Source organism: Poecilia formosa, unplaced genomic scaffold (genome assembly GCF_000485575.1).
Source record: "Poecilia formosa unplaced genomic scaffold, Poecilia_formosa-5.1.2 Scaffold77, whole genome shotgun sequence".
NCBI lineage: Eukaryota > Metazoa > Chordata > Actinopteri > Cyprinodontiformes > Poeciliidae > Poecilia > Poecilia formosa.
This window is the reverse complement of record NW_006800016.1, coordinates 840,083-854,639: the sequence shown is the minus strand read 5'-3', so window position 1 is coordinate 854,639 and position 14,557 is coordinate 840,083. Positions and strand designations below refer to the sequence as shown.

Below are 14,557 nucleotides of genomic sequence, written 5' to 3'. Positions count from 1 at the left end.
CTTTATTCTACAAGGAATATATTTATTATTGTTGAAGTATTTGGAGTCTAGACTGGTCTCTGTAGTTTGGGCTGACTCCAGCTCCAGCTCACTCCTTGTGAATCTCCCCCAAACTCTTCTATGAGCTTTGCTCCACAATACTCTCAAGGCTGCTTGATGCCTTTTCCCACCACAGTTTTTCCTTTCACTAAACTTTTGGATAGTGTGCTTCTATGCATCTCTCCAAAAAAAGCAAGACTCTTTAACATTGGCCTTATTTAGTTTAGCCTTCTCGTGGAAAAACAACCATCTGTTTGACAACTGTAAAACCAGTCTCTCTCACAGTTATGTTAAGCCATAAAAGTTTATTAACTTGCTAACTGTTTTTTTTTTTGTTGTTGTTTTAAATGTAGTCATAATCCATATGCTTCCCTTAGCTCAAATCTTAGACAGGCATAAGAAGCCAAACCTATTGCTTTGGGCACCTTTTGTGCTCCATATGCTCATATACGGCCCTCTGAGCAGCCATCTTCTTTTGCTGGACATTTTTCTCTCTTGCAAAAAGTGTAAGTGTCCTTCTGCAAAAACTGTGTTCATCCAACTGAAATAAATGTATGGGGTATGTTACTTTGTGTGCAATTTGTTTGCGTAAAACGTTACTTTCATTTTCATTTTAAAGCGCCTCCATGTAGAGTGAGTCTCTGAACAAGCCTGTAAGACAATAGTTGACGTGTTTTTGAGTCTCTGCAAGTTTCACACCTCAAGCGCCCAATTAGACCATCCTGGAACACCTGGATAAGTCTCACTCTGCCAACCCTAATGGCCCCAATCAACCCATTACACGCATATCTTCTCATCACCAAACCGATGCACAAAAGCACATAAGACCATAATGAACACCTAAGCCATGAGAACGTCATAAGTGTCATTAATAACAAACATTTCAACAGAAACCCATATTTCAGACTCTGTTTAAACAGAATAATAAGTAACTGCAGAATGGTTATTATGAGGAAGATAAGAGGCTGCCTGGAGAAGGTGTGAGCAGATAACTGGGTCTTAGGTGAACCCAGTTTTCCACTGTATCAACATTAGTTGTTTTTCTTGTTATTTTTTACTCCAGTAGCCTCATAGCCTGAAGACTTCGAGCAATCGTTCCTGCTCCACGCCCCCCTTTAATTAAGCGCACAAAACACGCGATCTGCTCGCATAGCTGAAATTCTTGAAAACAAACTAAGCTCTGAGTCATGCTCAAGGAGCTCAGGTTGTTGTGCAACTGCGTGGCAGGACGAGTTCAGGCCGGCTCCGTTTGTTTTACACACAGGGCCCGAAGACTGAATCAGCCTGACAAGCCTCAGCTCTAACCCGATCTGCTGCTGCTGCTGCTGCTGCTGCTCGTGTTTGTCCTGAGGGGCAGCATCCCTGATTGCCCAGCAAGGAGGTTTCTTACCTTGTGTTCGTAGAGTTCCAGTAAACCACGTGTCTCTTCGCCACCACAGCGGAGATGATGTTTAGGAGGAAAACTGTTGCTTTAAGGGCGCCCGCAGCTCCCGGTGCGCGCAGGCAGACCATCCCGGAGCCGTTGTTGTGCAGCCGATTGAGAGGGAGGAAGTCAGGTTGGGAGACCTGACAGAAGAGGCGCGGTGATCAGCTGGCTGTTCTTGTTGCACATTTAAGTTTCAGCAACTCATGCACACGGTGCCGCACTTTCGCTAGACCGGCGCCTGCTCCAGAATGGCATGATGTACCAGGAGGAACTCATTCAAATCGCGCAGGAAAAAATAAAATAAAATAAAATACAAAAAATAAAAAAAAATAAAAACAAAAATCACAACCACAGAGGTTGAAGAAGGTGCGCCGCCCCCCGCCCCAAAAGTGCGCTCCTGAGAATGTACTCAAATCCAGACTTCTAGTTTAAAGCAGAAGTCTCTCTAAACGAAGATGTCACCTGAGTTCAAAAAGGCTTTCTAATAAATTAAATGACATAGCCTGCCAACTGGTTTGGCAGCAACAGGCTGCACAGAGGAGAGAGGGCGGATGCACCGAGCTCAGGGCGGTGCCGGGCAAACTTCGAGCCAATCGGTCCATAAGGGTGTGGTTATATGTGACACCAGAGTGCAACAGTTAAATCCTTGAGAGGTGCGCCCACTGGTGTGGGGGTACCGCCTGCGACAGTTTCGCCATTACAGGAAAACCCAGAAAGACTCTCTGGTTTTACATTTTTTTTTTTTTTTTTAACCTGAAGTGACCAGAGACGGAGCGTGGGAAACCGGGTCCTGGGCAGAACCAGGAGAAAATGTCCCCTAAGAAACCTCAGGGGCTTACCATACCTTGTCTGTCTGTCTATCAGGTAGACTGTCTTTTATTACATTTTGTGGCACTTATTTTTGATATTTCAAACATAGAATGCAATATATTTTACTTTTACTTCATTTTTTCCCTCAGTATCTTTTTGACTTAAATGTACACAGTTTTACTCAACGTTAGTTATGTGCTGTATAGGTATGTTGGATATCAGCTTTGTGGTCCACTTGTCTAACATTTATGATGCATACACTTCTTGCAATATGTGTTTTATTCCTTGTATGATTTAGATTTTTTTTTCTTTTTCATTTCTTTTTACACATTTTTGATGTAAATGTGGGTGTGCAGAGTGAGTTGGTGCAGAAGCTGCGTGATTCCTACAGAAGAGCTGTACAAATGAAAGCAGAGTTTTACCTCTACAACACTAACCTTGAAATCTGGAAAAAAAAAAAAAATCACAGCGATCCATGTTATTGCTTCCATTCTTCTCTGTCAGAAATTTACATACAATGCCTTTATCCAATGTAGGACTACAATGCCTTCGTGGAGTTTGAGAAAGTACTGGTTTATAAAAGTACTCAGGTTAATTTACAACAGACACTTCTTCCTTGATGATGTGAAGTTAAAAAAAAAATCTGCAAAGATATCACGAAGAGAGCGGTGAACCTCCACATGTCTGGTTCATCATTGGGTGCAATTTCCAGATACCAGAAGATACCCAGTTCATCTTTACCATTATAAACAGTATGAAAATGCCCAGCCGTCATGACATTCAAGAAGAAGACGGGTTATGTGTTCCAGGTGATGTATCTTGAAGCATTATGTGTGAATTGACCTCAGAACAGTAAGCAAAGAGCTTGTGAAAATGCTGGCTGAAGCTTTTAGAGAGCGCCATTATCCACAATAAAACATGTCCTTGTGGGCACAGCTGAAAGGTGGCTCAGTTACACTTGTTCTGTGGGAATGGGACCGAATTCAAGAAAACTGTTTAGAGGAGATTTTAGAAAGACACCCAAAATGGCTAACCAAAGTCATGCAGTTTAAAAGATGAATCTGCTGATCCATTAAAAGTTTAGTCTGGATATATTTCAGATAATGACAAAAATGTGTTATTTGTCTTCTTAAGTTGTCTATTTAAATATCTGTTGTACGTTACAAAGTGAACTGAGTACACTTCAACTAATGACAACTTTTATGGCGTACCCACTTCCAGAAGTACCAAATATGACAGACCTGAAAGGTTTGTTGGAAAATACGGTTTGAACCTCAGAACTTGTAGACTCTCCACGAGCAGCTCCTCTGAGATAAACAAGGTATACGTGGGGTATTGAGCGATGCAGTAGAAAGAGCAGGTGCCCCTTAAAAGAGGTTAAAGACCTCGACGTGAGTTTGACCATTGTCGCATGTCTCTGCCCCCTTCCGATCGGATTACTGTCTAATAAAGGCCAATAGTGCCTAAAAAGTTATTACAAAAAAACTAAAAAAAACAAGGTATACGTTTTAGCCTTGCAACTCCTTGCATACACTGAAAAGGCATCACTTCTTTGAACAAAAGCAAAGTATAGTTCTCTAATGACTGATTTTGTTTCAAGAGTGACATTTAAGCAGATGATTCGGCTTGTGTGTGTTCTGCTTTTTTAAAAATTTTGTTGGTCATTCCAAGGGAAGATGTAGCCGCTGTAATCACTATACCTCCATGGGTGGAAGCCACTGGTGGTCTTCTGTAATTACCTGATTTCCTAACATATGTGCATCTGTGAGATCACTAACCCCGCCATTTCTCTGCCACTATCACCCATCAAAGACTTTGAGTTATTAGCAGCTGCGGCTGCGCATTAGTCGCCTTCCTCACCACAGGACCTCCTCCTTATCTCGGCTCCTCTGTCTTTCATTACGTGAGTGTGTGGCTCGCCGTGTTTGTGCGCGCGGGACAAGGACTCATTAGCTTACTTCCTGGAGGTCCTGATCATTAATTTCCCATGATGCCTCAGTGCTCCTGTGTGGCTAATTTGCCCCTGGTGAGTTGGCGCTCCCTTTGCAAACATGGAACGGACTGTAGTGGACTCTCTCCCTCTGCGGGGTTCTCCTTTTCAATCATTTTGATAGATCCATAAGACTAGACCCTTCCTTTCAAAGTTGTGTGACAAAAAAAATCTTTTTTGTTTAACTCAATTTTATTCTCCCTCTCAGGAAAAACAAAACAAAACAAAAACCCCTTTTAAACCTCAATTTGGGACTGTCTTGAGAGAATAGCAGTTAAACTATTCAGTAACCCTGCAGCTAACTCCTTATAAATTGACCCGATTTCCCTCTCGACTCAGATTAAATTGGAGAGAAAAAGGCTTTCATTTACCTCAAGGGAATGGCAATTGATATGTAGTCATGATGCACAAAAGTGGGAGCAAAGCTGATAAATTTTGCACATTGAAATGTTGTTTTAGCTCAACAAAGAAAGGAGAATATTTTAGCAGTAATTTGAAATCTGAAATCTTTGCTGCCTCTCTTTTCGTCCTCCATCTTCTGTATGTCTATTCATCATTATCAGCAGTCTGTCCAAAACATCTTTTCTCAGTCTTGATCCATCATCCGTCCCAATTTTTACTTTCATTGATCTTCTCACTGCTGGTCAGATGTGTTTTTTTCCACCCGATGGTCCCTTGAAAGAGTTTATTTCAGCAACACTCGCTAGTACTCCACAGCTCTGGTCAGACATTTTTGCACACCCATCACAGGCATGACTCTGGTGTTAATTTTGATCAGGCTATGATGTGTTTCAACATTTTTCAACAGTGAAGTTATTATAAAATGTACAACTTCAACGAGATTTGCAAACAAGAATTTGGTTCGCAAGCCTGAATTCATTGTGGATTATCTATATGTCACCAAGTACAAGGCCTACAGTTATGTTAGCAAGATTTTATTTTATTTTTTATTTTTTCCTTATTTTCCACAACACTTTAGTGAGGCCAGACACTGATGATGGACAAGACGGCCTGGTCTTTGCTATATTTCTATGTGGTTGAAGTTGGAAAAGTGATCAGACTCTAACTCATGTGCAGTTATATTGGACGTGAAAGGGACATTCTCCAAAATATCTTGGTATGCACATTAACAGTTCCTTTTCCTGGAGCTACAGAGCTGAGTCAAGCTCTTGCAAAACTGCACCACAGCACCAGAATAAATGGCTATGGAGAATTGGAAGATTATTATCAGCTTTGGTAAGAAACTGTGAAGCAGTGTAGTCAAATGGTCAAAACAGATGAACAAAAAAGTCAGCATCAGCCACCAGTTCCAGGTTCTTCTGGTGAATTTTATTGTTTTGCATTTTTTTTTACACTCTAACATCCATCTTACCCATTTAAAATCCTACTGGTCTTATACCAAATTGTCTGCACACCTGCACTTCATTAAACCATCCCATAATAGTCCAAGTCAAACCAAACAACATCTAAACAGAGAACAGGAATAAGATTATTAATCTAATTTACAAACTCAAAAACATTTAAGACAGGGTAACCTAAAATGTAACTTTAAAGGAAACAAACAAACGATATATATATAAAAAGAAAACTCTCCATTTGGTAGAACCCAGTGATGCAATCAGTGACATCATGCAGCCATTTAAGCAGGAAATGCTGGGCCGGTGTTCTATCAGCTGTCAGAATATCATACATGCAGTCAGTACCATGCCCACGCATGCGCATTAAGAAGTCCGACCGTCAGTGGAGTTGTCAGTCCAGCATACGCAACAAGTTATGATGAAAATAAGCCATTAAATTGTTTATAATATGACATAATACGATAACTATATAGATATACTTGCGTTGTCGTGGTTTCAAAGTGTATTTAAAGCAGGTCTGGCTGCAGCTGCAGTCAACTACAACACACGCCCGTGTAAAACTCATTAACCTACTTAACCGCTAAGTCAGGATGCCATATAACTGTTAATAACAAAGTGTCTGATGATCTACGTCATGATTCTATGTTGCTGATTACATAAAATCATATGGTAATGACAGTGTATACATGTCAGAGCTAAGCGTATGACTATCTGACAACGCATGCTGATCTGACAGAACACCGGCCCCTCCCATACACCTGCTCAGGCTGTAGCATCTGAAAACAGATAAACAATGGTGAGTAAAAAAGAAAAACAAATAACATACCAGAAATGTACCTTGAACAAAAGAAACATTCTTATTCATCCAGTGGTCCAGAAGTGTTAGCTTTAGCTAAAATATATACATAGATGTAACCTGCAACGCAATGCTACCACAAACAAACCCGAAATGATAAAGCAAATAAAGCAAAGCTGCAAGTGCAATGTTTAAATTAAAGCACTACGACCAACTATAGAAAGATTAAATAAATTAGAAATAAGATTAAGGGACAAGTGGTAAACACAAACTGAACCACTTTGTCACAGAAACCTTTGATTTTTCAAGTCGGACTTTCAAATTAGAGGGGAGATTCCTGTGAATTTTTACAAAAGGAAACTACAGAGATCCAACTTTGGATACAATGCCGATACCTTGGCGCAGCTCTTAGAGACTCCCAAAAAAACCCCTAGGCTGCAACCAGGTACATCTTCTCTTGATTTCTCACACTTTATATTTCCAACTTATCAAGCATGAACATGTGGCTAACCCCCACTGGTTAACAACAACAGAGATTATACACATATTTATGTGTATTTAGAGCAGATAACTTTTATTTATTTATTTATTTATTTATTTATTTATTTATTTATTTATTTATTTATTTATTTATTTATTTATTTAATTTTTATCACTAGCGGCAACTTACGATGTATATTTAGACACTTTCTAATGTTGTGTCTGCTGCTGTTTTAAAGGACATTTCATATTTGAATGAGTTCTTTCTAAAATATGCTCGACAAAGTGAAGGTCCATCTGAAAGGCGTTACTTTGGCTTTTTTTTTTTTTAGGGTTGCAGAAAAGACGTCTGTTTGCCAGCATATTACTGTCATTGTCTGTTCAGCCAGACTTGTTCTGCTTGCCGCCACTCTTCCTCCCGTTGCTGCATCTCTAAACAGAAGCTCAGTGGTGCCCTATTCTTATTACTGAAACCTTGACAGACATTAAGGGACGCATAGGAGTTGGCTTCGTTCTCCATTTCTGCATCATTAGATTCAATCTAGAATAAACACATGTCTGCATATTTCATCCACATCTGGGTCTTGCGTCAGTCTTGTCTACAGTTTTGATCAGTCTTGCCCCTGGACCGATCAGGAACGCAGAAACATCATCCTACTTTTTTTTCTTGTGCAACTTACAGTGAAACTTTTGGCTGCATTCAAATACAACAAAGTTTCCTACTCTGAAAGTTTAGATTTTCTTTAAACATTGTAAAGCAATTTAAACTTGTTTTTCTTTTTGATCTTAATTATACAACAGCTGCTGTTGTCAAGTCTTTAGGAAACTTGAAGATTACAGTCAGCGTTTGCCTTTATGAACATTTAGCTTCACGTCTACCTCCTAAATACTTTACAACAGATTATTGTCCCGTTATTTTATCTGCATTCTGCCTGTCTTTTATTTATTTATTTTTTTCGTTTTGGTTTAGCAATCAGACTATACTTTTAACTTTTCTTTCTCTGAACAAATGATCACAGATTTAGTCAGACATACACTTACAAAAGAAGTCCGTTTTGTCTTCATCTTTGCTATTTTGTTCTCTCCTGAACTGTATTTTTTTTCCTTGCCTTTATTCTGCACACCCACGCCACTTACTTGCACCGGGGCCAATTTTATGGGGTCGCCACTTTGCCTGTGTGTGTTTTTTCCCTTCTCACCTTTTTTTCCCTCCTTTTGTTAATGGCACATTGTGTGTTGCTCTTATATTTTTGCTGTGTGTACCTCCGCTCTTTTCCTCCCCTTTCTGCCGCTGCTTCTCAGTTCCATAATTACAGCTCTGGACTCAAGCCGTGATGGTAAACGCTTTTCTATTCCCCTCTCTCCATCACTCACCCTCAATCTCTGTCGTTCTCTTTTTCCCACCAAGCAAATTACATCTTGGTTACTATAGAGACATGTTTATTAAATGGTTTTTACCACACTTTCTTAGTTCCTCTAAAGGCCCCATCACCCACTCCCCCCCAGTCTCTCTGCTTTGTCCTCATCCCAACCTGCTTTTCTCCGTGTTTACTTTTTTTCTTGCACTCTCGCGTATTGATGGCCATTTCGTCTTTTTGTTGTCTGGAGAGCATCTTCGGCGTCTTCTTTGGTGACTAATAGTTGCTATTTGTAAAAGAAAAGATGAGAAGTGAGTGCGCTGGATAGATTTTCAATGCAGCCGTTGTGCCCATTGTTACTGCCGGTACAACATGTAAGCAGATAAAGAGGCAAGGTCTCGTATTGTACTGATTCGGGATGTGCTATCCATTACTATTGACTTTATAAGTGGCCCCCACTGAATACAGCACTCTGAGATGTGAGCAGTTGTTGCTCTCTTGTCTTCTCATCAGTGCTGTCCAATCTGTGTCTTTGTGTTTCTATTTATTCCAACTCTGATTGTGAACCTACAGATCCGAACTCCAAACCCGGTTTTACAGCAAATCCATTTCAAAACCAAGAATCTTACTTTTATGGGCGTTTCATGTGGACCAAAGTGAGTTCAGGGTTTTCTGTGCTTCCAGGCTTTTGTCCGTAACTTTCTGTCCACAAGATCCATCCATTTAAAATGGACAGAAAGTACTAAGGACTCTGTAGATTTGAGTCAGGAATAAATGCAATGTGTGCAGGAACCCCGCCATGTAGAAAAATAAAGATTTTTTGTTTTGTTTTTGTCTGTATGTTCTGTCTAACTTTAGAGTTGCCCAACCCTTCAGTTTTCAGCAACAATCAGACATCGACAGACACCTCTTTGTCTTCCTGGCGACTTTCGCCTCCTGACTCTTTGAACACATTTCCATGCAGACGAGACAAAAGTCTGAAAGTATTCCAAAAGGGCATTACCTTCAAGCAGGGCAGAGAGACAGTCACGGAAAAAAAAAACAAACAAAAAAACTTTTTCTCCATCTGAAGCTCGTATTATAACAGTACAAACACGTGATTCACTAGTTTCCAATGCATGTTAAAAACTTTTGGAGGAAGTTTGAGCCACTCTTTTCTGCAGGAGAGATTGAGCAGCCGGTTTAAGGTTATGCCATGAATTTACGTCTGACTAGACCACTTCAAAACTTTTGTGTTCTTGTTATTTTGAGTCATTCAGAAGCGTGGGTCTTTAATATGTTTTCTTTCTTTTATAGACTGTCTGTGTGCTGTTTGCTTCCTGTTTTAAATTGATTATTGTCCTCCCCCAATCAGTGGATATGATAGATGTGACTGTGATAGACAGGATACAGGCATTTTTTCATAAAATATGTTAAATGTAATTTAACGAATGTTTAATCTGATCTGACAATGGTCTGACGTTGTCTTATAAAATGTATTTTTAACTTCAGACCCTGGTAACTTTAGAGCTCTTGTAATTTTGGATGGGAATACAGGTAACAAAGTAAAAAAAAAAAACAAACAAACAAGTGAAGCAATGCATTACCGCTGTTAAGTCTTCCTGGTACTGTGGCAAACGTTGTGTGCCGTTTGTACAACATGCCATGACATAACATTTGACATGATTAAAAGGAATTTGGGTACATGCCATTTATAAAGAAAACAATGACGAGACACATTGATAGAACAAATGTTTTAAATCATTTACATGTTTTCAAAAATAATGTATTTGTCTACTTAGCTTTTTTTTCTTTTTTTTTTGAAAGTGCAGCAGGTACATTTTTAATAGCATGTATCCAGACCTATACTTCATGTATGTTTTTCATAGCTGACAGCATTTCCGTAGGTCATGACTGAAACTTTTGCTTGCAAATTTGAGTTTTTTATGATATCTTTGCACATATATATATTTTTTTACTGCTGAAAATGTCAAAGTCCCTTCTGTCAAAAGGTCATACTTGTAGAACATTTTTACTCTTAATTACCAACCGTTTCCCTTTTCATCCTGTTCTTATTCTCAGCGTCTTCACTTCACATCTGTCACCTGCCTCCTTACCCACATGTCTTAGCCTCCTTTTTGTCCTGGATTCATGAACTGTTAATAGAGTCAACTGGAAGCAAGACACAAAGCCTGGCCTGCACAGCCATCTGTTCTTCTGTTGACGCCATTAGCCTGCTCACTACATGCACCTCTCCCATTCATCTCCATGCTAGCATCATTTTCACCTCACCCCTCCATGGTCCATCCTGTGCCGTCCTTCCTCGTCCCAAACGATGCAGCATCTCTCCAAGCGCCTGCTCTCCACCCTCTGCAGAGAAATTAACTTTGAGATGAACGACGCGGTGGCAGTTTGTGCGCACTCAGTTTGATACTCTGCCAAATAAGAAGAGAAAAAAAAACTGTGAAGGTTATGTCTTGTTCTGTTTGCTGCCAACACACTGTTTCTGCCCTGGTATCTGAAAACAAACACACTTTCTCTTTGCCAAACAAGATGGTTTGTTTATTTCCAGTGAAATAAATGGTTTTACTGACTGTTTTAATGTTAATTTTGAGCATAATTTAGGTGCAATAAAATTCACTGCATACCGTAACATGATTTTATTCGTTTTAAAATTGTGACCTAAAATAATGGCAGTTGGCTTTAATGCCATTTTTTAAAATTAATATCTACTTTTTAAAATCTATATTAGCCCACAGATGCCCACTCATTTCATACTACTTCCTCGTGGTTTGTTGTTCCTCCTTTATTAAGACAACGAAAGAGATGTTTCCCAGTCTAATGTACGTATGAGTGTGTTCTTGTGGGCAGTGACCTGATGGGGGATTTGGCAGGTGTGCTTTTGTGGTAGGAACTAAAAGCAAGATAATTGTCCTCTGGGGAAACATTAAAACAGGGAGAACCACTTAAAGTTAGAGACTAAGGATGAAAAATGCATTTTTAATGCAATATCAGTGATTTATTGTTGATTAAAGTTTTTGTTTGTTGCGCATTATAGATCCGAATCATGGGCTGAGATCATCCGTCCATCCTCCTCTGCAGTGCAGCACGATCTTCTGCTGCTGCAGGTGATGTTTTGTGCTACTTTCTGTGGTTCACATTCAGCAAGTAATCGGTAATGCAGCAATACGTGGATTGGTAATACATTATCAGTCAATGACAACCCAGTCTTTCCATCCTATCTAATCTCCACCAACAACAACAAAAAAAATATAGCCTCTTAAAAATAGTCAAGCACATAACAATCTAAAAGCACAAAAAAACATCAGATCAATATAGAAGACTACTTTAGTTCAATGTTCATGGGAAGAGTTGATGGAGCAGCTGAATATGCTGGCGTACATGATCGGAGGCCATTTTTTGAAATTATACTCTCAATCTTTGAAAGCAGAAGGTGCAGCAATCATGATATTATCCTGTTCAAAGTGTACAAGACTATATATCCACATGTTTTAATCCATACACTTAATCTGCAAGAGACAGTTTATATGCTGTTATGGAAATCACACACAATCTGTGCAAAGCATCATCGCTTACAGGTATTGGTTGGATAAAGTGCAGCAGGCAGAGCAGAGCTGTTGCACAACAAGTTGACAAATGTAAAAAAAAAATGACTTGCTGTAGTTTTCATTAGGCAAGTCAGACTATAGACATGAAATAATCATTTTGATGCTCATCGTGGAAACATCAGATGGTGTAAATGTCAATACAGTGGAAGATATGGCTAAATATTTGCAGCTGTAGAATACATAGGCTCATTTAGATTAGTCCATAAAACACCACGACCAAACACAAGACCAAATGTTTAAGTAAAACACCTTCTGGATCAGAAAATGTTGCCATGGGGAAATATTACAATTAAAAATAAACTTTACATGACTGGATTTGCATGTTGTTATTAAGCAAGCAAAACTGCGTAATATCTCTGATTAGGAATTAATGAAACAGACTAAACTAAATAATAATAATAAAAAAAACAGAAAAGAAAAGCTCTGTTTTTTTCAATCTCTAACTCCTGTTACACTGGCTGGTGGCTTGTGATTTGAATTATTAATTGCTAGTTTTTGTCTTATTGCTCTAAGATGTGGATTCTGGGGACTGTGGCGGTCTGCTGCGCTGCTTATCCCCTCTCATCAGAACAAGGGTGAAAATGATATCGTCTAATGATTAGCCTCTTATGCTCCCCTCGCCTCCACTCTCTTGTTGTCTTTCAGTAAATGAGAGAAAGTGATACGGTTCTCTAATGACCAGTGTGAATAATTACCATCTAAATAAAGGTCCTGTTTGCTGCTAGAAATCTTCGACTTTGTCTCTCACCATCTTTAATTCTCCGTTGGTCTATTTTCCCCATTCTTCAAAGTTCATTCTTCCCATTGATATTCTTTTGTTTTGTCCATTCAATTGATGATCAATTCTTATGCAGTTGTCAGTTTTTTTCATCCTCTCTTTTCTGTATAGTATGCCTTATTTCCTCCCACAGATCAGAGAGGAGCTCAAGCTGACACCCAATCCAGCTGCTTATTTAGCTTTTACATCCTGAATTGAAGCCAACAGAGTGAGAGCCTGGAGGACTGGAAAAAAAACGTATGTGAGAGCCGAGAAGATGCAAAGGAAAAGGAAAGCGGGAAAAAAAAGAAAAAAACTTGCCGTCTGTCCCCACGTTTATTTTGTGCTTACTAAAGTTCTTCTTCCTCCATGTTCTCCCCCTCTTTGTTGGGGTGAAGAGGAGCTGAGTTATTAAAACGCCAACCTTTCCAACAAGAGGCAATAAATCAAACTAAATATCCAAGGGAGGGAGAGAAAAGGAGTGAGACAGAGAAAGAAGTGAGGGAAATGAAAAATTGGTAATGTGCAAGTCAAGAAGGAAGGATTTTGAGGGACAGGAGAAGCTCTGAGTGAAAGCAGACGAGTAAAGAGCATTTCAACCGGCTGGCCTCGCCTCATCCAGAGGCAGGTCGGCCAATCAGGGTTTAACGCAGCATCAATATGAATCAGTGATCTTGTGAACGAGTCTTTTTAAGGCAGTTTGTAGGGAACATGTTAAGTTCAGGCTAATGCCACAAAGCGCTTTGTATATCAATCCTGATGCCTTCAGATGTATGAGACTCCAAAACCGAATCCAAACAAATACAACAATTATTATGTGTGAATTACAGTGCAGTGAAACGTGTCAAGTGCACTGATCTGAAGCATATAAAAAGTTCACTAAATTTGGCAACGGCTTAGTCAAAGTCTGGACTCAAATCTGATTGACTTTAAACATTCATGCTTCAAAAAAACCCTGGGATAGAAAGATGTGTGGGCTAAAACTCCTCCAGAACAGAGCTGGCATCAGCTCTTAGCTTTACAGGACAGTTACCTTTACACAATCGGTCAGGGTGGGTTAGATAACCTTTAACCTAAAAAAAATAGAATCCTAATTTTATTTGACAATTTCAAAATATTCTTTTTTTTTGTTTTTACTTAGGTTATTATTGTAATTTTAAGAGTTATAGAAATTATTATATACATACACATGACATTGAGTGTGCATGGTGTGAGATTTCCCTGAATAAGGTGAAGACAACCCTTATTATACAATGTTTTCTTATTAAATTAATTACGTGTCATTTCTTATTTATAGAATTATTAAAAGTAATATGTTATATTATGCATTTAAATAACTTCAATTACTTTTTAAAAATATCATTTTCTAGTTTAATCATAAAACGTCCAAAAATTAGTGGCTTGTTTATTCACTCACTTCAGTGAGTTTGATGAAGTTATATACTACATAAGCATTATTTTAGTCATTTTTATTTATTTGTTTGCTTATTTTTTTTTATCAAACTGGGACACTTTTATTGTCCAGTTCACCACAAATGTTATGTCGTTTTCCTTCTTTCTTTATTACAAAGGTTCACTGAATTAGAAAATATTTTTTGTTTCTCTAGACATCATGTCTCACAGTTTAAAGAATGAGATGTAGAATACATTAAAATTAAAAATCTCCTGGGTGGGATAAAGACAAACGATGCAATTTTCAATTTTCAATAAGTTAATGGAAGAAAAGGGAATTTTATAACAGGTTTTAGCCTGTAGGAACAATAAAGGTTTCCAACCAATTCCTGTTTATACACAAAATCTTCTGCTTCATGTTTTCCTAAACTCCTTTCTGTACTACCTTTATTATCATTGTTATTATATCTTTGAAAACAATTACATGACAGAGGGATACAAAAAAATAAAAATAAAAAAACACCAGGCCACACGTAAACACTT

At 38.7% G+C, this 14,557-nt stretch overlaps 1 protein-coding gene across 1 annotated transcript in view; it reads right to left on the bottom strand.

The window, feature by feature from the left end:
• efna4 (ephrin A4) overlaps window positions 1-2,034 on the bottom strand; it is a 45,313-nt gene extending 43,279 nt beyond the window's left edge. Inside the window, exon 1 of the mRNA XM_007556099.2 lies at window positions 1,430-2,034. Coding sequence (XP_007556161.1) covers window positions 1,430-1,551 — 122 coding nt within the window. The 5' untranslated portion in view covers window positions 1,552-2,034. The remainder of the gene's footprint in view (window positions 1-1,429) is intronic.
• Window positions 2,035-14,557: the final 12,523 nt, after the last annotated feature.